The sequence below is a fragment of the Camelina sativa genome, chromosome 12, assembly GCF_030686135.1.
Source record: "Camelina sativa cultivar CO46 ecotype springtype chromosome 12, ASM3068613v1".
In the NCBI taxonomy this organism is placed as follows: Eukaryota; Viridiplantae; Streptophyta; class Magnoliopsida; order Brassicales; family Brassicaceae; genus Camelina; species Camelina sativa.
Genome location: NC_141891.1, coordinates 12,079,747 through 12,101,425, shown reverse-complemented (window position 1 = coordinate 12,101,425; position 21,679 = coordinate 12,079,747). Strand labels below are relative to the sequence as shown.

General features: G+C 35.2%; 1 protein-coding gene across 3 annotated transcripts; it reads left to right on the top strand.

Moving 5' to 3' along the window:
* The first annotated feature begins 77 nt into the window (after positions 1 to 77).
* On the top strand, positions 78 to 2,517 carry LOC104731502 (membrane-bound transcription factor site-2 protease homolog). Of its 3 annotated transcripts, none has more exons than XM_010450895.3 (7): positions 78 to 505; positions 597 to 688; positions 828 to 975; positions 1,063 to 1,143; positions 1,225 to 1,656; positions 1,737 to 2,036; positions 2,123 to 2,517. In XM_010450895.3, exons 1-7 carry the CDS (start codon positions 194 to 196, stop codon positions 2,297 to 2,299), a joined length of 1,542 nt encoding a protein of 513 aa, XP_010449197.2. In that variant the 5' UTR covers positions 78 to 193; the 3' UTR covers positions 2,300 to 2,517. The 3 variants fall into 3 exon arrangements, with proteins under 3 accessions (XP_010449197.2, XP_087334920.1, XP_010449198.1); XM_087478794.1 differs by having other exon boundaries at positions 150 to 505; positions 869 to 975; XM_010450896.2 differs by having other exon boundaries at positions 150 to 505; positions 806 to 975.
* The last annotated feature ends 19,162 nt before the right edge of the window (positions 2,518 to 21,679 follow it).

Here is a 21,679-nt window from a genome sequence, read left to right as displayed (position 1 = left end):
GAGACATCTCATTATTCGGTTCTTGCTCAAATTTCTTACATGGTTTAATGTTCTAATCGAACCACCCCCTTGCTTAGGTAAACCGGACCGATCCGGTCTGATCTAAACCGGAGAGGGTTTATAAAATTGGTCGGGTCTACTTTTAAACCATCAACTTATGAGAAAAGGAATCAGAATCTTTGAATAAACCCCGATGGAGATTTCAGGACGGCGAGTGAGAAGATTCAGGATGAGATTCCGAAGAGACCACCTCGCCTGCGGCGACAACATGGAAAACGAAGCTTCATGCTGTTACTGCGACTTCAAGATCTTTAATTTCAACGAACCTATCTTCCGTATCGGACGGCGATTCTCCGGCGTGATGAAAATCTGGTTCTCAATCGGACTCGGATTCGGCGTCGCTTCTCTTTTCCTAGTCACCATGTTCCTTCTTCTTCAGTTTCACCCTAACCCTTTGTTCTCCAATCGTCTCACTTCCGCCGTATTCGGTTTCTCTCCTTCCACGGTCAGCTCTCACTTCAAACAAAAATCTCATCTTGGAAACATTCGAAATTAAAGCTACTTACTTTGAATTTGTGTGTGTGTGGTTTTGGCAGCGTGTATCATTATCCGGCATTGTCTATGTATTCGTTTCCACTGTTATTACTGTTTCAGTTCATGAACTTGGCCATGCTCTTGCTGCTGCTAGGTTAGTTCCTTCAAAAGCTATCACCTTTTTTTAATAGAGAGAAGGGGAATGTAATTTTTGTAGATTAGAATTGGGTTTGCTTTTGGGAGCTTTATTCTTAGATTATCCAATTCTTAGGCTTCTTCTGATTGAGCGGCAGTGAAGGAATACAGATGGAATACATTGCCGTTTTCATTGCAGCTATATTTCCAGGAGGTCTTGTAGCTTTTGATCATGATGTCTTGCAATCACTTCCAAGCTTTAACGCTCTTCGTATCTACTGTGCCGGTATTTGGCATAATGCAGTGGTTTGTGTTTTGGCTCTTTACTCCTCCTCTTCTTATTTGTTCTTTGGATAAAGAGAGTTTCTTGATTTGTATTTTCTTTATGTGCAGTTCTGTGCACTATGTGTGTTTGCTTTGTTTCTCTTGCCTCTGATGTTGTCTCCGTTTTACAAACACGGTGAAAGCCTCACGGTATGTTTCTTGTGTCTTTTGAGGTTATTTTAACGTTAATAATACTCTGTGGAAACTCTAATGCTTTAGCTTCTTGTGTAGGTTATGGATGTGCCTTCTGTGTCGCCATTGTTTGGTTACATGTCTCCTGGAGATGTTATTGTATCATTGGATGGCATACAAGTCCATAAACCTAGTGAGTGGCTAGAACTGGCAGCGATTTTGGATAAGCAAAACAGTGAAACATCGAATGCTTCTTTGTATCTTGGAGGGTCAAGGAGATTTCATCACGGGAAGGGTTACTGTGTCCCTATCTCTTTGATTGAACAAGGGTTCAAGGGGAAAATGGTTGAGAACCAATTTGTTTGTCCCGGTGATCTCACTGCATTCTTACCAATGCCATGCTCAGATGCAGCACACAAGGAGGGTTCTGTTTGTTTGGATGCGAAGGATATTGTCAAGCTTAACAAATGCGGTGACGGATGGGTGACAACATCAGACACTGATATTAAAAGTGACTGCGTGTGTTCACAGGTGAATATTGCTCATGGACTGAAAACATTGATTATATATATTATTGCGTTTTCTTAATTCTGATACATTTGATGTCTCAGGGCGAATCGTGTTTACAAGCAATGCAAACTCCAGGCGTGTCATGGACAGAAATTACTTATAGAAAAACCTCATCACAGGATTGTTCTAGGCTTGGTCGAGATTTCAATACATCATCTTGTCTTGGCACGTTTGTTTTTGTCGGTGATCTGATTCGCATGTCGAGATCAGTTCGTTTAACTGCATATCATCCTCGTTGGCGATTAAACATCTTTGCCAAATCCTTCCCGGATATCCTAGAAAAGAGCTTGACCTGCACATTCCATGTCTCTCTTGCACTAGTGCTTCTGAACAGCTTACCTGTAAGTTCTACATTCAACTCGACACCAAATCTTATATGTAAATTAAAATCTTGATTGCTTGATCTTAATATATTTTTTTTTGCTAGGTGTATTACCTTGATGGTGAATCCATTTTAGAATCTAGTCTTCAGTCTTTCACTTGGTTAAGCCCAAGAAAGAAGAAGACAACTCTTCGAGTATGCCTTGTGGGAGGGAGTCTTCTCTCTCTCTTCGCCGTATTCAAAATCTTCCTTATCAGTTTACCTCAGAGTGGCCAATGGTAGATGCCTGCGATCTTGATTCTCAAATCTTTACAATATGATTGTTATAACTGCACTCAAGCGAGGTACAGAAACCAAACAGGAATCATATAACTTCGGATCATGTTGGGATTGTTTATGTTTGACCTCACTATAGATATATAGTTGTATAGTATCTAAATCAGTTCCACACTTTAGATCCTCATGATGAATCTCACTTTTATCTTTCTACATACAACAAATTTGTTTACAATTTATACATTTGCCAAAATTTATTGAACCTTAAATTTGGCTATGGACCGTTCAGTTGGACAAAAATTGTGAATCTATTAGGCCCTTCTTCTCAAGTTCACTTGATGTGTTGAATTAAAATCTAAATATCTAATATAGGCCCAAACAGAATCGAACACTCACAATATATATTTTATTATCATCATAATAATATTTGGATGCAATTTTCTACTAATATATATGGACGCAATTTTGTAATATAATAATAGTATTTGGATGCAATTTTGTAATCGAGTGTTACCCTACTTTTATTTGATTTCGATATCATTAGATCATATTCTTTAAGCAGATTCTAGATTTGATGTGTTAAAAGATCATTTTAATGATGGTAAACAACCCACGGGTGATGAATGATATTTTAATATCTTTTTCTCCATTGTACTTTTAGTATTGTTCAACAAAATTTTGGTAAAATGATGACTGTGATTACTGATTAGAATATTCCGAATTATGAAAACACCAACAGCAACCTTAAAGGTGGACCAAAGGGGCTCTAAAGAGCGCAATAGATAAGATTCTCAATCCCACGGTCCATTATTTTCAACGATTATTCTTCTTTTCTTAAGTCACTCCCTATAACATTTCTTTTTTTTTTCTCCTTCGTTGGAAAACCACTAATCTTGTTATCTATATTACAGATGTCAAAAAAAAGAAATTGTTACAATAACCCCAAAAGAATGATGATGTATTGAAAACAAAGTAGTGTTACGTTTGGTACACTATTTTATTTATCGTCTCACGCGGTATGAATCCAACATGGGCATTGGGCAACATATACCATCATCATCAACGGTTCAGTTTTTCTGTTTATAATGTTTTAAAAAAATTCACTATATGATAAAACGGAAGTACACAACTTTTTTTTAGACTATATAATTTTTATAAGTTAGTTACAAAATAGGTTATAGATTAAATATATGTTGGTTATAAAAAAAGTTATAGATTAATTGGTTAATATACAAGTAAGAATATTCCAAAAAATCTTCTAAAAACGAATATTCCAATGATTTATACAATTTCTAAAATAAAATTTTTAGTATTCTATGTATTCTTACAAAATATATATTGTAAAAAGAATAAAATCTTAGCAATTTATCACACTTAATCGTGATTTCCGGGATCTTATTTTATAGTTAAAAATAAAATCTTACCTAAGCATGAGTCATATTAAAATACTTTCACCAAACATGTTCAAAAATTAAAATAAAAACAAGCAACAAATAACAAACATAACCATATATCTCATACATAAAATTACAAAACTAACAATATAAAACTTACAAAATAGATGTTTTTTTAAAACCATCATATTTAACATATGATTTATTGCATAATATTTTATCCAAAAAAACTTTTAAAAATAATCATATAAATTATATTTTATTTTAAAATTATAATATAAATAAAATAAATTTCAATTTGTGCTCTAACACGGATCTTAATCTAGTTATTTGTAAATTATGTATGAAGTTCAGGGTAGTACATGATTTTATAACAAATAAAAATATTATAGAATATATAATTAAATAATGATATAATACTATAGAATTTATTTTTTATTATTTTATATGTTGAGTATTAAATATTTTGACAGTAGATAGACCAAATAAATTGACAAGTAAAACTAGTAAACAAAACACACGAAAAGATGAAAACGTGTGCATGTGTAGGACCAACGTGGAAACAAAAGGTCGGCTATACAAACTGCGTTGGGCTTGCTTCTTAGCCCAAGTCATGTGGTATCCAAAAACGCACCGTGTCATTCATCAATTCGCCTTTCCCTAATTGTTTTTTTTTTATCTATTGAGATTAAATCTTCTCGCACGTTATTAGCAAGAAAAAAAACTTATGAAAATGAAAACAACGTCACGCTGCCGAAAATGAAATCTTTGTTACTGTGTTCGAAATTATAAAGCACACGTACGCAATGTTAATAAAGCAAACTTAAGAGTTAAGAGAAGACGACATGTGGGGATCGGATATGGATATGGTTCGGTCGTTTGGTTGCTTCTTCAGCGAGCCATGATTCGACCCGTGAATGTGATCAAGACTTTTATTACGCCTTTTTAAATGTTTTTCTCTTCTTTCTTCTTTCACATTTTAATTAGGTTTCAGGTCTTTCTAAGGGGTTTATACTACTTTATATAGAACCTTAAAATTACAAATTTATATTGTTTATTTCGTCAGGATATATGCAAGTGAAAGTATGAATTGTAAGTTTGAAACTTGGGCAGAACAAAAAAAAAATTGGGTTAGTTAATTAAAATAATATTCGTTCTTTTTCACAAAAAAAATATTATTTTGATATATTTCATAATAATTAAGAAATCTTGAATTTCATGTTTATTTTTATCTAATAAGTGATTTATGATTTAAATGTAATGAATTAAGATTTGGGTTTAGGGGTAAAATAAAAAAACGTTAACATAATTAAAAGTACATTAGAAATGTAAAATGACACATTTTAATTTTATAAAACAAATTTATTTCTCTAAAATAACATTCTTTATAAAACAGATGAAGTATGTATTAGTAAGGTCATAGAACTATTTATTTTTAATTATGATAAATATTATATGCTGTTTATATATATGTAAAAGATAATGTATTGGAAGTCAATTCTCTTTCATGTTTTTCCATAAAAAAACAAACCAAGCGTTGAACAAAATCTTGGACGGTTTCACCATGCATGGTTTCAATTTGAAATATGTTAATTTGATTTCTTGTTATTATTAATAGTAAAAGAATAAGAAAGATTTTGCAAAAAAAGAAAAGTATATATTCAAAACACACGAAGCCTCGTAGCATACGTCAGAAGATTTACAACCGTGTCGGTCTAATTGGCTTAAAGCTAAGCGACAAAGAGCCAATAGATTCGGCGGGAACATTAGTCATTTCGATTCTTGACAATTACACTGAGAAGACTCTCTGTGACATGAAAATTAAATAATAGAAAAGCTTTACTTTTACTTTATCATTATTATTGTTTTTTCTTTTTTCATTTTTAACCTAAAGTCCGGTATCTTTTTGAAACAAAGCTTTTTTTTTTTAATATCAAAATTACTGTTTCTCAACTACCATCCATTTTTCTACCACAGAAACGTATACAATATGCTTATTTTGATTCGTAAAATTTTGACCATCTAATATATTATTAATTACTAGAACGATTTTTAAAAAACTATAATACGTATGTCAAATGGAGGTTATGTAACCAGCTCAGGCAAGTTAGTGATCAATGTTGAAGCAAGAAAGTAAACTTTTGTCAAAGAGTAACTTCGAATAACATTGTTTTGGATAAACAATGATGTAAACGATAATGTAATAAGAAAACTATTCTAACAAGAAGGATCCTCAAGTATTATGAAAATCTTTATAATAAAGGTTCAGATGATCTTCAAACAATAACCGTCGACGTCTTTATTTTTAATTCTAAAAGAACATCTGCCGATTTTTACATAGATTTTTCTAGTGATCAAGTCTTTTCAGTTGCAAATTCTTTTACTTTATATAGCTCAGATCTTTGACAATATCCACTAATGACTGTTACGACTTACGAGTATTTAATATTTATTAATTTTCTCAAAGTGTGTTATTCAAAAGATATTTTTTGTTCGATTACCTGTTGTCTAAAACAATAGTAACAATTTACTTTTGCTCCAAAGTCCAAATACTGTAATAATTAGATGGTAGAACAGAAATACAAAGGTATTTATTTTTTATTTTTATGATGCTAACATTTCGATAAAACATTTAAATATTTATTTTCATATTTTCACAAACTGTACTATGTAAATCACTAAAATAGTACAAATCAAAATTGTTATTATTTTTTTTGTCGACAATACAAATCAAAATTATTCTTGAACAGCTATTTGTTTTGTACCAGCAGGTCTAATCAATACTCCATATTTTAACCTAACGATATGTCTTCCTCCTTTATTCTCTAAATTCCTTTTTACCGCAGTCCGCATAACTAACTTTTGTCATCATTAACCAAAAAAAAAAAAAAAAAACATTTTTGTCATCAGTTTGGACCAAATATGAATCCAAATATAACTGCCGGAAAACCTAAATTTTAACATATGTAGCAGCTTGTCATTAACTTGTAAAGATCGACCATTGCCATGGGCGGGGACTTAACCTACTCTAGACTATACTACCAAACATATTTTTCCCACGATCGAGGGTGATAAATTGATCATGTGTGCAGTGAATGGCAATATTGTTGGATGGTAAACAGTTTGTATAGTAAAAACAGTTAATGTAAATTCACAAACGTCTATATTTATTAATGTAACGACTTGTTGAACTCTGCGATTCAAAGATCTCTATATTATTGCTAACCAAACATGCATTGACAGTGGAACATGTGTCTCGTACTAACGTGTGAAACATGAGTCAGGTATAGTAATCGAGTATGAGGAGAGAATAGAGATATATGTATCAGAAGAGTGAGAGGAGGATGTGCATATTGTGCATGTGAGCGTCAAGAAATAAGAGAGAGAGAGAGAGAGAAAGAAAGAATAAGATAGGAGAGAGAGAGCACATGCAAAAAGGTATCCCAACTGCCATTACCTAACATTTTCACGTATCAAGATTGGTGAATGGTCTCTCTATTTTTAATCACCCATGTGACCTTTTTCTTATTTATTTATCTTTTTAAAAATATAGTAACTTTTTTTGTCTATATAGTATCATAGTAGAAAGTTCAAACCTCCTTTTTTCTTAACTAGGATAAGCATTGATCTACTAATTAACCACGGAGAAGGGGTTGATATAAATCGAAACCCACATTTTAAGGGACCATAATTAACAAACATCTCAATATGTAAAAATTTCCTAAAATGGGGCACTGATGATAACCTACAAGAAAATAGATATTCTGGAAACGGAATAACTAAAGTATCAGTAAAAGACACTAATTCTTACTCAGCCAGATTGATGATAACGTTTTACTTACAGCCAACTGCGGATCCTTTTGCCAATCTAATCTATGTGTGTGCTTTTTTGACAACATCTCCATGTGTGTTCTTTTACAACATCTCCAGAAGAGTATATACTATCAGGCTATCACTGTATCACATAGTCATAAATCAATTGCAATTGTTTGATGTGGCCTTGGTGGATTAACCAATAATTTAAATATATTTGCTAAAATTTGCCAAAAATCTAACTGTTTTATTTTTGTTAACTGTTGTCAGACAATGTCAGAAAAAATATATTTCCCGTGACTATTGGAGAGAGAGTTAAAAAAGGTAAGAGGTCCAACAAACAAAAGTGTATTGAAATAAGCGAACACATGTGATCTGCCATTTTGCCATTGACCTTCTTCCCCTAGACATGTGATTGTATACAACTTATTTAGTTTATTTCTGATTTTTTTTTTTTTTACTATGGCAGTAAACCCCTATATTTATTTGAAAGAAAGAGCTACCTCTCATCTTCAAAACAATATATACAAGACTTCTGTATTCTCCATTCGTAGCCCTTGCGAAGAAATACGATGGTCTTGGGATCTTATCTAATACTCACTCTTTATGTTAATGAGTTCTAATCCTTTTATAATACATGGAAAATATTACTCAAAAAAGAATCATCATTTATGTTTTATACAGTATAAACTAGCATTTTAGTGTATTAATGATGGGAACTAACTATGTTTTTTTTTTTTTTTTCTGTATGGACGTATGGCCAACGGTTTTTTATAGTGCATTTGATCTTTTCAATGTATTCCTCGAAACCTCAGTAATTCTACTAAGAAAATAACTTATTTATCATCTCTTGATTCTCTTTCAACCCACAAACATGTAAATTAACCCTTTGTACTACTCTTTCGCTCGGTTCAAGACAAGTATTTTCTTCCCTATCGTTTTGATTCTACAACCAATTCTTTCATTATTTCTTACTTGAGCATCCTTTTTTTTTTTTTTTTTTAAACAACAACAACGTAACAATGTATCGTTTTAATTTGTGATGGATACATTTTCTTCCTAAGAGGCATACGTCAAGTTACCCTTTTACCGTGAAACCGTCAATCCAACAAAATCTGAAATTTCCTTAAACTAACAACCTGGTTTTGTACTCAACCATTATCATAATCGAATTTTGCTTCCGAGCAAATAAATATCTGGTGTATCATCGAAACATTCGCAAAGGAATAATCTAGGTTGTACGTACGTTGGATATAGAGAAACAAGATGACTAATTAATCTGACGTGGGCCATAAAATAAAACAATTTGTATGCATTTTGTTGTTCTTGTTTTAAATGTCATTATAGAGAGAAGAGTATACTCATGTGTGTACTTCTATTCCACTTTTTTCCTCTGAATGATATTTGTTTTGAGTTGTTAAACTTGATACTAAAAATATCCGAATCATAAAAGTTGAGAGAAACAGGTTTACAATTAGTTAACTACACGTGCTTATAGTTAGTTAGTCACAATATTTATGTAGCTCTCAAGCCCCATGTGCAACGAGTCATATAACACTATATATACATATATTTTCAATTTCAGGTTATATATATATGTTTTGATATTTATATACCAGAGATTATTTTGTCGTTTAATTATTCTACGGTAATAAGAATAAATATATAACAATGAATTTTACATTGAAAACTATTAAGTATATTTTAAAAGTTTGTTAGATTTACCATGGTAGTAAAAGTAAATAACAAAGCTGACAATAAATAAATAGAGAAAGTAGTATAAAATAAAATAAAGAGTGACATATCACATACACAAAAAATGGACCGACCGGGCAAAGAAAAGAGAAAGACCATAAAGGGAGAGAGAGAGAGAAGGAAGGTAAGTTAGTTGGTCGTTGTTGACGTTTCCTATCGATTCGATTCATAACGAAGCTTCGTCTTTCTTAATCTTTGACCCTTATTTAGCCATACTTTTATGAAATTCTTATACTATGTTTTTCTTTTTCTTTTTAATTACTATTTCACGTATCTTATTTTTTTAATTTATATTTCTTTCCTTTTTTATTTTTCTACTACTTTCTTCACTTTCGGTACGTTGCTCCTCAAATTTTCATTATCCAAATTTTGAAAAGGAATACTGGGGGGAATTATTCTTTGCTTCTTGTAAGAAAAAGGAGGTTTCCGTGTTCATATTTCTTTTGTTTTATATTTGTTTTTTTCTTGTTTTATATATTATCTTAAGATATGCCGACTGAATTTTTTTTTTCTTAGTTATTTTTTGTTTGTTATTAAGAAATAAGAATACATTACTCTTTTGGTAAGAAAATAAAATCTGACGGGTCCTAATATTTTGGAATTTAACTAATGGACTTGTCAGTTGAAGATTCATTTTAAATTTATTTTTTAAAAACCTTTTTTTGTGTATTACTAATATATATCACCCAAAAAATTACGTTACCTTTAAGGAAAACAAACACTCCTCCCCTGGTCCAATTCTCACCTGAATTATGTTATCACATATATTGTAACATGAATAACCATTTACAAAAAAAAAAAAAAAAACAAAAACAATATCGGTACTTATTAAACAAATACTCCAATTGTTGACCAAAACAAAAAGGTCCAATTTTTATGAATTATAATTTTTTTGATATATAGAGTAAATAACAAAGTGGATTGTGAAACATTTAATATGTAATTTTATGATTTTAGCAAATATAAAATAATTATTTGTTTGCATACCTCAAAATCTATAAATACGATAATGTTAAGTTACTTTATTTGTTAAGATTTCAATGTATCGTTAATTTTTTACTGAACAAAGTTTTGATATATTTTTTAAATAGCGTATTATCAGAAAAAATTAACTAATATCAAAGTCAAAGAATGAATATAATTAAAGATGTGTCGTTCACTACTATATCTAATTAAAAATAGGAAAATCTCTAATGGAATCAATTAAATCTAGGGATTTAACCAATTTTAGATTTATTTTACCGAGCTATGATCATGCAAGTGTAAACTATAGCCCTATTGGTAGGGTCTTATTAAACTCGTTGTAGGGGCCAAAGTCTCATGTTGTTGTCGGAGTTGGGTGAATCTCATTCAATAACGTTGATACTAAATTATGTTTGGATTTTGATATATATGCAATGAATAATATATACATAGTAAACCTCACTCTTTTAGAAATATAATACAATAACTTAATCACAAAATTCATAAAAATACAATACTATATGAATTTGAAATGTTATGTTCGTGACTATGTTTTTAAGCGAGTCGGTCGACTAAAATATTTGATTAAACAGATAGATTGACTGATCCACTTCACTATTCTTAATTAGTCGTTCACACACCTTTAGTTGTTTAGAAAACTGGTCCTGCCAAGAATTCAGCTTTATTTCAAGAGCCAACGGTATATCTAACCTACTATAACCAATCTAATTGCCTCTTAAGAGGGTGATATATAACCAATCACTGATGCTATAATATCACTATATATTCTAAAGAAAATAAAAATATTCATAACTAATCGATAGTTGATAGTCCTTAACACCACGCCAACTGCAACAAAAACAACAACAACAACAACAAATACACCTAAAATCGTACAAGCTTATAATGTTCATTTGATACCCCTTTCTCCCTTCTCACCGTTGAAAGAGAGTTTTACACATCTTATCTGAAATCGGATGAGTATATTTACAGTTACATTTTAAATAGCGGCAACCAAAAAAAACAATGTTGTGATACACGTAGCTAGGCTAGAAAAGATAACAAAAAGAAAAAAAGAGAGGACCGAACACATACAGTTAGTACAAAACAAACAGAATGAATTACAGCACACATCAAAACAAAACGTTACGTTGAACCGATGAACTTTTCAAACAATGTGAATGACTGTAGTGATTGTATATTTTTGAACATATATCATTGTCCATTTGTCCTAGTATATGATTATACAATGTACTAGATTTGGACCCGTGCTAGAGCACGGATTAAAATTTCTTTTATCTTTATTATAATTTCAAAATAAAATATAATTTAGAAGACGGTTTAGCATCGTAAACTGAGAAACGATTGTTATTATTTTTTTTTTTTGTATGAATATGTATTTTGGTGAATGGAGATCTGAATGATTTATATCAATGTTTTTTAATCAGGACCAGACCGGCCGGTCGGTTCGATCCAACCACAACCCGATAGATATTCCGGTCATGGTAACCTCTAAAAACCTAAAAAATTAAACCCACAAAAAAATAGAAAAACCCACTAAAAACCCGTGAACCGGTGGTGAACAGGAGGGTCGGACCGAGTTGTCGATCTCAAATTAAAATATTTTATTTTGGTCACACTTTAAACTCAAACCAAATTAAAAATAAATGTTGTTATTTATAAAAGAATCAGTTAGTTATTTTATCTAATCATTTAAAAGTTTAATTTTAGTTGCTTAGTACCTAACTATGTATGTTTTGTTCATATATTTATAAAAAGTAGATGTTATATTCATAAAATGTAATCAAACTAATAAACTAATTGACCTGTAATTCAATCGGTCCGACTTGTTGACCCAGTGACCTGAAAGACTTCCGGTTCACTTTCCGGTCCGGTTTTAAAGATATTGATTTATATTAAAAGCTTGGAAGGATGTTAGGTCAGATTTTATTTTGAAATCCACATAAAATCTCAGAAATCACGTTTAAGTGTGATTAATTGCCAAGATTTTATTCTTTTTTATACCTAACAGTATATTTTTGTGCCTAACACTATATATAGTGTAACAATATATGGAATAATTAAGATTTTTTTGGAAATTGTATAAATCATTGGAATATTATCTATAAGAGGATTCTTTGAGATATTCTGAAGTGTATTTGTAATTTCATATAGCCCACATATTTCATCTATAACTTTTTTTTTTGTAACCAACCTATATTTAATATATTATTTATTTTGTAACCAACTTATAAAAATTATATATTCTACAAAAAAAAGTTGTGTACTTCCGTTTTATTATACAAAAAAAAATTGTGTGCCCTAGTTTTTCTCTCCCAGGCACGAAGCTCGAGGCAGCCGCTCGCTGAAGATATGGTCCTTCCCATCCTCCGGTGTCCTTCCACCGCCCTCTTCGCTGCCTAATCGATCTGCTTCTCCTCCCGTCGGTAGATCTACGACGCCGGCGAGGTTTGTCTCCATCTCCATGACTCTGTTTCAGCTTTTCCTGCTTTCAATGGGCTCCTCCTGTCCAAGGCCACCGGATATAGCACTGCGGGTGAGCCTTTTGTCTCCTCCGGATCCGCCAGACCCACCAGATCCGCCAGATGACAAGTTCATCTCACCTCGGTCGTTGCCATTCTATTGCTCCCGTTTTTCCAGTGATTTCGATGGAGAGTGGTTATCTCTCCTCCCCCTCCCCCCCGTTGCTCCCCTGAAGGTGTTCATCCATTTCAGTGGGCCTCCTGTTTGGGGCTGGTCCCTCCTCTCAACCTCTCCACCTGCGCTCCTCCAGCAGTGTGTCTCTTTCTTTTTGCTTACGGTTGGTCAGTCTCTTGAACCACTTTGTTGCAAGGTTAGAAATTTCGGATACTTCTCTGATTTTACCGGATACTACTCCGGCCTCTGCTTGATTGCAGTTGAGACTAATTCTGTTGGTCTCCAGGTTAGAACCACTGCTGTTGGTTCCTTCTCTGCCCATCTTCGGCGAAATTGGTTCATCGGATATTTCTCTGATGTAACTTTACCTGTTTGCGTCCAGCCAAAAACCATCTCTGTTGGTTTAGCCTCTGCTTTGTTCCAACGTTCTTTGCTCACCGGAGACTCCTCCGGCGTCAACCTGTCCTTGTATGAGGCAGTTCGTTTAACGTCACAATGTATGGTGACTTACTCTATTCCAGTCGAGGTTTATGTATTGATTGCTACTTCTTTCATGGGTGTTCTTGTGATAGTTAGTTTCAATACTTCTCCTGGTACCCTATCAAGCTTGTTCAAGTTTGTGTCTCTATCTTTGATTTGTGGTTTAGTTGCTTTACCTTTCAAGTTTGCTGTCCGGGAATGTCCGAATCGGCTTCATCTTCTTGTAACTGTCTAATTCTAATATAAGTTTGGGTGCACAAAAAAAAAAAAAAGTTGTGTACTTCTGTTTTATTATAAAAAAAAAAATTGTGTACTTCTGTTTTATTATTGAGAGTATATTTTTATCTCCTTTAATAACTTGGTTAACGTTGTGGTCTATCAATAAAATCTCAGGAAAATAAATTGGTAATATTGTAATTGTAGATCTTTGGAAACAACGTAATCTTCCGAAAATAAAGTTTGGAATATCCATGAACTATCAATTTGGAATATCACGTTTAAGATTTTCTGTTACAATTAAGGTTTTATTTGTTACCTTTAATATATGAACTATCAACTTGTAACTAATTAATATACAGATTAATCTATAACCTATTTGTAACCATTTATTAAAATTATAAAGTCTTATAAAGTGTACCAAAACAATGTTATGTACTTCCATTTTATTAAAAAGAGGATTTATCATTTATTATCTATATATGAAGAGTTATCTTATGAAGAGTATAGGGTCAATATAGATCCTATATATAACCTATTTTATTTTTATGCATTTGTAACCATTTCTATTTTTTATAAAGTCTACGATTTGTTACAAACATACGAAAGGAGGATCTTCATATATATTATAACTAAATCTTGCTCCACGATTTATGGATATCATTTATCATTTATCATTTATTATCTATATATGAAGAGTTATCTTATGAAGAGTATAGGGTTAATGTATATCCTATATATAACCTATTTTTATTTTTATGCATTTGTAACCATTTATATTTTTTATAAAGTCTACAAAAACTAAGTTGTGTACTTCCCTTTTATTAAAAAGGGGATTAGAACCGTATAGGAATTAATATCTTATTATATAAAGTTGGGTTTTCAAAATTAGATCATGACACATGTCAAATATACTGATGAGATGTTGACATGTGTCAAAAATTATTATTTTACAAAATATTTAATTAAAAAATAACATTAAATCTACATAAAATTTACATGTTTATATCTTAAAAAAATTCCTAACTCAAAAAGGAAAATTAACAAAACCAATCTATTTTCCATTATACGTTAATTATATTATACATTTTTCTCAGTTAGATTTTGACATGTATAAACAAAAAAACAATTCATTAAGCATGTATATTATTATTAGTCAATAAATAGTGAATAACAAATTTAAAAAGAATAACATAAGTTATGTCAAAATAATTATTATTTTTGAAATGTAATAGGACAGCTAATTAAGAAAATAACATTATTTCTACATAATTTAATAAAAATTATGTTTGTGAAGTGACCTTAATGGGCCATTGGTAAGTTCAATTGTAGTAGGTACCATCACATCAGGGATCGAATGTTTATATCGAAAGCTTTGATCTTTGATTTTTCTATTTCCAATATAATTTTGCCGATCTATTGTGTGGGTCTTTGATTCTTGCAAATTCTTTAATGGAAGCTATCAGATGCAATGAAAAGGAATCGAAGTATATAAAGCTTGCTAATTTAATCGAGGATTGAGACATTGATGGAGGTTCCAAAAGTGATCCTACAGTTAATAGCATTATAAGTTTGGAAGATTAGTCGGTGATTGATGTATTCATGTATCTGGTCAAAATCTAAAGTTTTCTAATCTGAATAATGTTGATGATTCCGGTACTGAAACAAGAGCTGCTTGATCGAGTAATTGAGAAGCGATTTTCAAATTTGGAAAGTTGGAATGGTAAACCGTTTTAAAATTGGTTTCAAACCAGATTTTCTGTGGCTTTCTATCGGATTTGGTTCCTAAATCGTTTAAACCCAGGTATATGGAGAAATATATGAGAACTTTTGATTCAGATAGAAATAAGTTGAGAATTTACGATTCGATAATATCTGAGAGGAGGTCATAGTTATAAGTAGTTTTGGTACAGTGCGATACTTTTGAGGAGTAAACAGGTCGTCGATCATTAACATGATTATCACATATATCATGTTTTGGATTGTTTATAAAGTTTATATTTTGTATATTTGAATTATCTAAGACTTATATATATCATCGTGATTATAATTTTCAAATTGTGATAGAGTCGATAATTTTCACCAGTTGTTCATCCAAAATATCTTTAGAGTAAAAAAATTCATGGTTGAAGAAATTATGTCACAAATTTTTTTTAGTAATTATTAGAACTATAATTATGCCAAAATGAAAGTAGAGCAACATAAAATTTGTTTAATTTTGAAAGGATCCAACCCCTTTTAAAAAAAAAATAATAATAATAATAAATATATAAATATAATAATAATAAATAAACTACAGCTAGTGGTCTCATACCCACTAGCCACTTGACAACAATCGCATTCAGCAGCGGAAATAACCAATATAAATATCTAATCATATATAACCAATATTCCAAAACATAACCAATAATAACAGGAAACATAGAACCAGCAACCTAGCAATGTTTCTAATGACCCAACTCTAGCAACCTAGCAGTGACAGACAACAACCAATCGAGTCCCTAGAACATCCTCCTCTTCATTGTCTTGATTCCACGATCACACTTTGCCTTTACCTGAACCACAAACACAAATTGCAATGCATGAGTATTTTTATAAACACTCAGTAAGACAATTCTCCCATCTACTGGGCTATAAACACAAGTAATAGAGAGATCCCTAACCATCAACCAACAGAAAACAACCAACAATAACAAACCAAGACTCTACATCGACCGACACAAACATGCATCGACCGACACCAGATGGGGATGCATCGACCGACACAAGGTTGCATCGACCGATGCTAGATGCACTTGCATCGATCGACACTCGCACTGCATCGACCGACGCATGCTCGACATAACACGAAAACCCTAGGGTTTACGCGCCGTCCTCGCACTTGCATCGACCGACACACAAAGTGCATTGACCGATGCAGTGCCGAGCATCGTGTTTTTCCCGAAGCTTCTCGCTGGAATTTCGTTCCTACAACCACAAAACTCGATCCCAAGCCACAACTTTTTGGGGGGGGGGGGGGGTTCCAAATATCCATCTAACAAGCCTAACAACACATAACAAGCAAATCAGAGAGATCTCTAGCTTAGATAAGCCATGGTCATGCACTTACCTTTGTCAAGAAGATTCTGAACCTTAAACAAGCAAAACAACGCTCCTAGAAAATTCCTACAATGATTCCAGCTACAGATCTCTACAGGAACAGCCTCAAATCTCCATAAATCACCAAGAACACTAAAGAACACTTACAAAACTTTTCTCTCTTTTGTTTTCTCTCAAAAATGGCCAAATCCGTCGAATGTGACAAAAACACGACTTAAGGGTTTCCTAACCCCAAACGCAGCGTTTTGACTAGTCAAAACGCAGAAAACTAAACCTTCATCGACTGATGCAATCCCTTAAATCGGGATTTTGGTTCGCGGATGTTACAATTCTCCCCCACCAATCTAGATTCGTCTTCGAATCTCGAACAACCATCAGCCAAGGACTCCCGTGCTACCGTCTCCACGGCCCACACTCCTCCGACCGATCTATGGAAGGTCACCTCTAGGTGATAGACTCACGCTCTAGGCATTATTTGCTCTCGATTTTTGGCCTTTACTTTACTCATAGGCCTAAACCTTGAGTTTTTATTGGCTCCTCATCAGACCTAAGTCTGCATGCCATAATGTTGGCTCCTCATCGGGCCTAAGCCCGCATACCATAATATATAAGGAAAATCCAATACTCGTCTCTCGGGTTGCCACCCTACAGAGCGCCCTCGGATCGTCATCCGAAGTCAATATACCAACCATACTTCCAAGCCACAAAGTCTCAGCATATGGCAGTACTAGGAGAACCTAACTCCCCGAAGAGTCACGAGCAAATAATTCTGAACACGTCTGAGTCCTATCCCTATCCAGGTTTCCTTCCCATGGCTTGCGTAAAACATCTCAATGTCCTACCAACCACATATCCCCTCACTGGAATACCTCATGACCACACAAGGATCACATACATGCCACAAAGCCAAACAATCTGTCCTAAACATGACCGTCACAAAGACCAAACAATCTGTCCTAAACAGGACCGTCACAAAGACCAAACAATTTGTCCTAAACAGTACCGTCAAAAAGACCAAACAATATGTCCTAAACAGGACCGTCACAAAGACCATTTGTCCCGAAGAACCGTCACAAAGACCATCTTTCCCGAAGGACCGTCACAAAGACCATCTGTCCCGAAGGACCGTCACAAAGACCATATGTCCCGAAGGACCGCCTAAACAGGCACTCTGGCTAAACAGTCCGCCACAAAGGCCACACATCTGGCTAAACAGCCCGCCACAAAGGCCACACATCTGGCTAAACAGGCCGCCACAAATGCCACACAATGTCTCAAAAGACTGCCACACACGGGAACAATGACTCACAAGCCCCTCCAAGGCTCTCCACCACTAAAATGGACAAATTCTAACTCACAGAAAACTTTCCATATTTAGTACTTTCCACTTTTGGAAACTTCTATTTCAGGTAACTTTCTCCAAAACCCCACCTCACGGAAACTTTGTACCCCGAGCACCACCTCATCTTGTTACTGAGTCGCACAACCAACCACCCCAAGCGACCGAGTAAACAAGAGAGATGGGCTGGAATACTCCATTCCCGCTCCAGGCACGGATTACAGATGGGACCAGGCTAGACAAGTTCAAGTCGCGGCTTGCTTCTCATACCACTTCTTAAACCTTGCCTTCATCCTCGCCTCATGCTCCCAAGTCTGCTCCTCCACACCATCACAGTCCCAAAACACTCTCATCAAAAGAATCTTCTTCTTCCAAAGTTCCTTGATCCCCCTCCCGAGAACCCTCACTGGTCTCGCCTCCAAAGTCATGTTAGGCTAAAGATCTTTAGGAATCTTAGCCAACAACCGATCATCCTCACGAAGACACCTCCGCAACATAGACACATGGAAAACCTTGTGGAATGCACGCATAACCTTAGGTAACTCCAGTCTATACGCCACTGGTCTAACCCGCTCAATCACTCTGAATGGACCCATATACCTTGGACTCAACTTAGTCTCACTCAATGACCTGTTCGGACCCCGCAACATGGCCATCTTGAGGTAAACTCGGTCTCCTACCTGAAACTCAAGATCTCTCCTACCGAACATGCTCCTCTCCCTCACCTGAGTCCAGAACAACGGTGTACGACACGACCTCCCATACAGAGCCTCATAAGGAGTCATCCCAATACTCGCCTGATAACTGTTGTTGTAAGCAAACTGTACCAGGTTCAGGTGATCTGCCCAATGGCCACCCAATCCAAAACACACATCCTCAGCAAATCCTCCAGCGTCTGGATCGTCCTCTCTGACTGTCCATCTGTCTGGGGGTGATAAGCTGTACTTATATGCACCTTAGTGCCCATCTCTGCCTGAAATGCCTTCCAGAACACTGAAGTGAACTTAGAATCCCTATCAGATACAATACTCGCTGGCACCCCATGCAACCTGACTATCTCCCTCACATACTTCTTAGCCAAGACCACTGCTCCATCAGTTTTCTTAATAGCATCAAACGTCCTGGACACTGGTAAACCTACCATGAAGCCCATAGTAATCATATCCCAATTCCACTCAGGAATGGGTAGACTCTTCAGCAACCCGCCAGGAACCTGATGCTCAGCCTTCACTAGCTGACACCCATGTTTTAAAAATCGCTAGGCGCTAGTCGGGCGGTCGAAGAGGGCCTAGCAATTAATTGATTAATCGAAGATTATACGGATATTAATCGGGAACTAGTTTTAGGGTATTTTTAATATTTTTATAATTAATATTAATATTATAACGTTTGGTGGTTATATACTTTGTTTGCGAGTGATTTATTAGAAAAAACCACAACTCAGTTGGTTAGTGACCCGCTTCTCGTGTAGTGTAACACGGGTTCGACGCCCCAAAACTATATTTTGTGCATTTTACGTCATTTTCTAACAGAGGGTAAAATAGTCATTTCGAATTCATCTTCTCCACCCAAACCTGTAACCCTAGTTTCATGGCCGCCGGTCGTTTATTTAACCGTTTTTCATTGATTCTTTTGTTAATTCAACTGTTTTTGATAACTCAATATTAGATCTAATATCCCTTGTCTCATTTTCAGTAAAATAGATCAATTTTTTTTTGTTTTTCTGATTTTACAACCGATTTGAATAAAATCCCGGCGGAGGACCGCTGCCGAGCGATTCACCGGCACCTCGGCGGCGGCCGCGGTTTAAGACAGGGGCTGACACACATCGCACCTCACGATCCAACTAGCTACATCCTTCTTCATCCTGACCCAGTGATAGTACCTCTTGAGATCACGGTACATCTTAGTCGCTCCTGGATGGGTAGAAAACCTGCTCGCATGAGCCTCTCTCAGGATCTCTTGCCTCAACTCCTCATCCTTGGGCACACAAACTCGACCGTGCACCAAGATAGTTCTATTATCTGAGACCTGATACTCTGAATCAACATCCTTTCAGGCATTCACCAGCCCCAAATCCTTCTCTTGAGCCAACCACACCCTACTTAGAAGATCTGCTCTATCAACCGCCGCCAAACTCAATGGTTCCTCTGAAACAGCATACAACCTCATAGCACTGATCTCTCCTACCAAAGATTCCATCTCCTACTTCTGAGCCAAAGCTATCCTCTTCCGACTCAGAGCCTCTGCAACCGTGTTAGCTTTACCAGGGTGATAAGCTATCTCCAAATCATAATCTGCCACAAGCTCCATCCACCGCCTCTGTCTCAAATTCAGCTCAGGCTGAGTGAATGAATATATACTTCAGGCTCTAATGATCTATAAACACCTGTACTTTTGCACCATAAAGATAAGATCTCCAAATCTTCAGGGCAAAAACTACAGCAGTCATCTCTAAATCATGAGTAGGATAGTTGCCCTCATGCTTCCGCAACTGCCGCGAAGCATAGGCAATCACCTTCCTATGCTGCATCAGCACACATCCCAAACAAACTCTAGATGCATCAGTATAAACCACATAGGTTCTCCCTGCTTAGGCAAAGCCAACACTGGCGTAGTAGTCAACATCTCCTTAAGGCTTTCAAAGCCCTCCTCACACTCCTCTGACCACACAAAAGGAACATCCTTCCCTGTCAACATAGTCATAGGGCGTGCCCTACTCGCAAAGCCATGTACTAACCTCCTGTAGTAACCTGCCAAACCAAGGAAACTCCTGATCTCTGTGGCATTTGGCGGTCTAGGTCAATCCCTGATAGCCTGAATCTTCTCCGGATCCACAGAAACCCCCTCTGAAGAAACAATGTGACCCAGAAATCCCATCTCACGCTGCCAAAAATTGCACTTGCTCAACTTAGCAAAAAACTTCTGCTCTCGCAGCTTCTCAAGAACTGCCCTCAAATACACTGCATGCTCCTCAAGACTCTTAGAGTAAACGAGGATATCATCAATGAAAATGATGACAAACACGTCCAGAAACTCCTGAAACACGTTGTTCATCAATCTCATAAACGTTGCTGGCACGTTAGTCAACCCGAAAGGCATCACCACAAACTCATAATGACCATACTTCGTCCTGAAAACCGTCTTCCTCACATCCGCCTCATTTATCGGTATATGATGATAACTCGATACCAGATCTACCTTGGTGAACCAAGTAGCACCCCTCAACTAATCCAACAACTCATCGATCCTAGGAAGAGAGTACTTGTTCTTCACAGTGACCCGGTTCAAACCCCGATAATAAATACACAACCGGAAACTCCCATCCTTCTTCTTCACAAACAACACCGGCGCTCCCCACGGTGATACACTAGGACAGATGAATCCCTTACTTAACAAATCCTCTAGCTGCTTCTTCAGCTCTGCCATCTCTGCTGGAGCCATTCTGTAAGGAGCCTTGGATAATGGCGTCGTCCCTGGTTCCAGTTCAATAGTAAAAGGATCCGACCGAGATGGTGGAAATCCCTACAATGACTGAAACACATCCTCAAACTCCTCTACTACCGGAATACCGCTAACCATAGACTTCTCCACTGACTCTCGAATAGATATAGTAACCAGATAAGCCTCACGGCCCTTCTCTATCATCTTCCTAGCCTGTATGGCCGA

Excerpts from the sequence above, each read along its gene's own strand:
- LOC104731502 (XM_010450895.3), top strand. The coding sequence starts at position 194 with ATGGAGATTTCAGGACGGCGAGTGAGAAGATTCAGGATGAGATTCCGA. Across the intron at positions 1,144-1,224 it reads AACACGGTGAAAGCCTCACG|GTTATGGATGTGCCTTCTGT; the intron begins GTATGTTTCTTG and ends CTTCTTGTGTAG. Across the intron at positions 1,657-1,736 it reads GTGACTGCGTGTGTTCACAG|GGCGAATCGTGTTTACAAGC; the intron begins GTGAATATTGCT and ends TTGATGTCTCAG.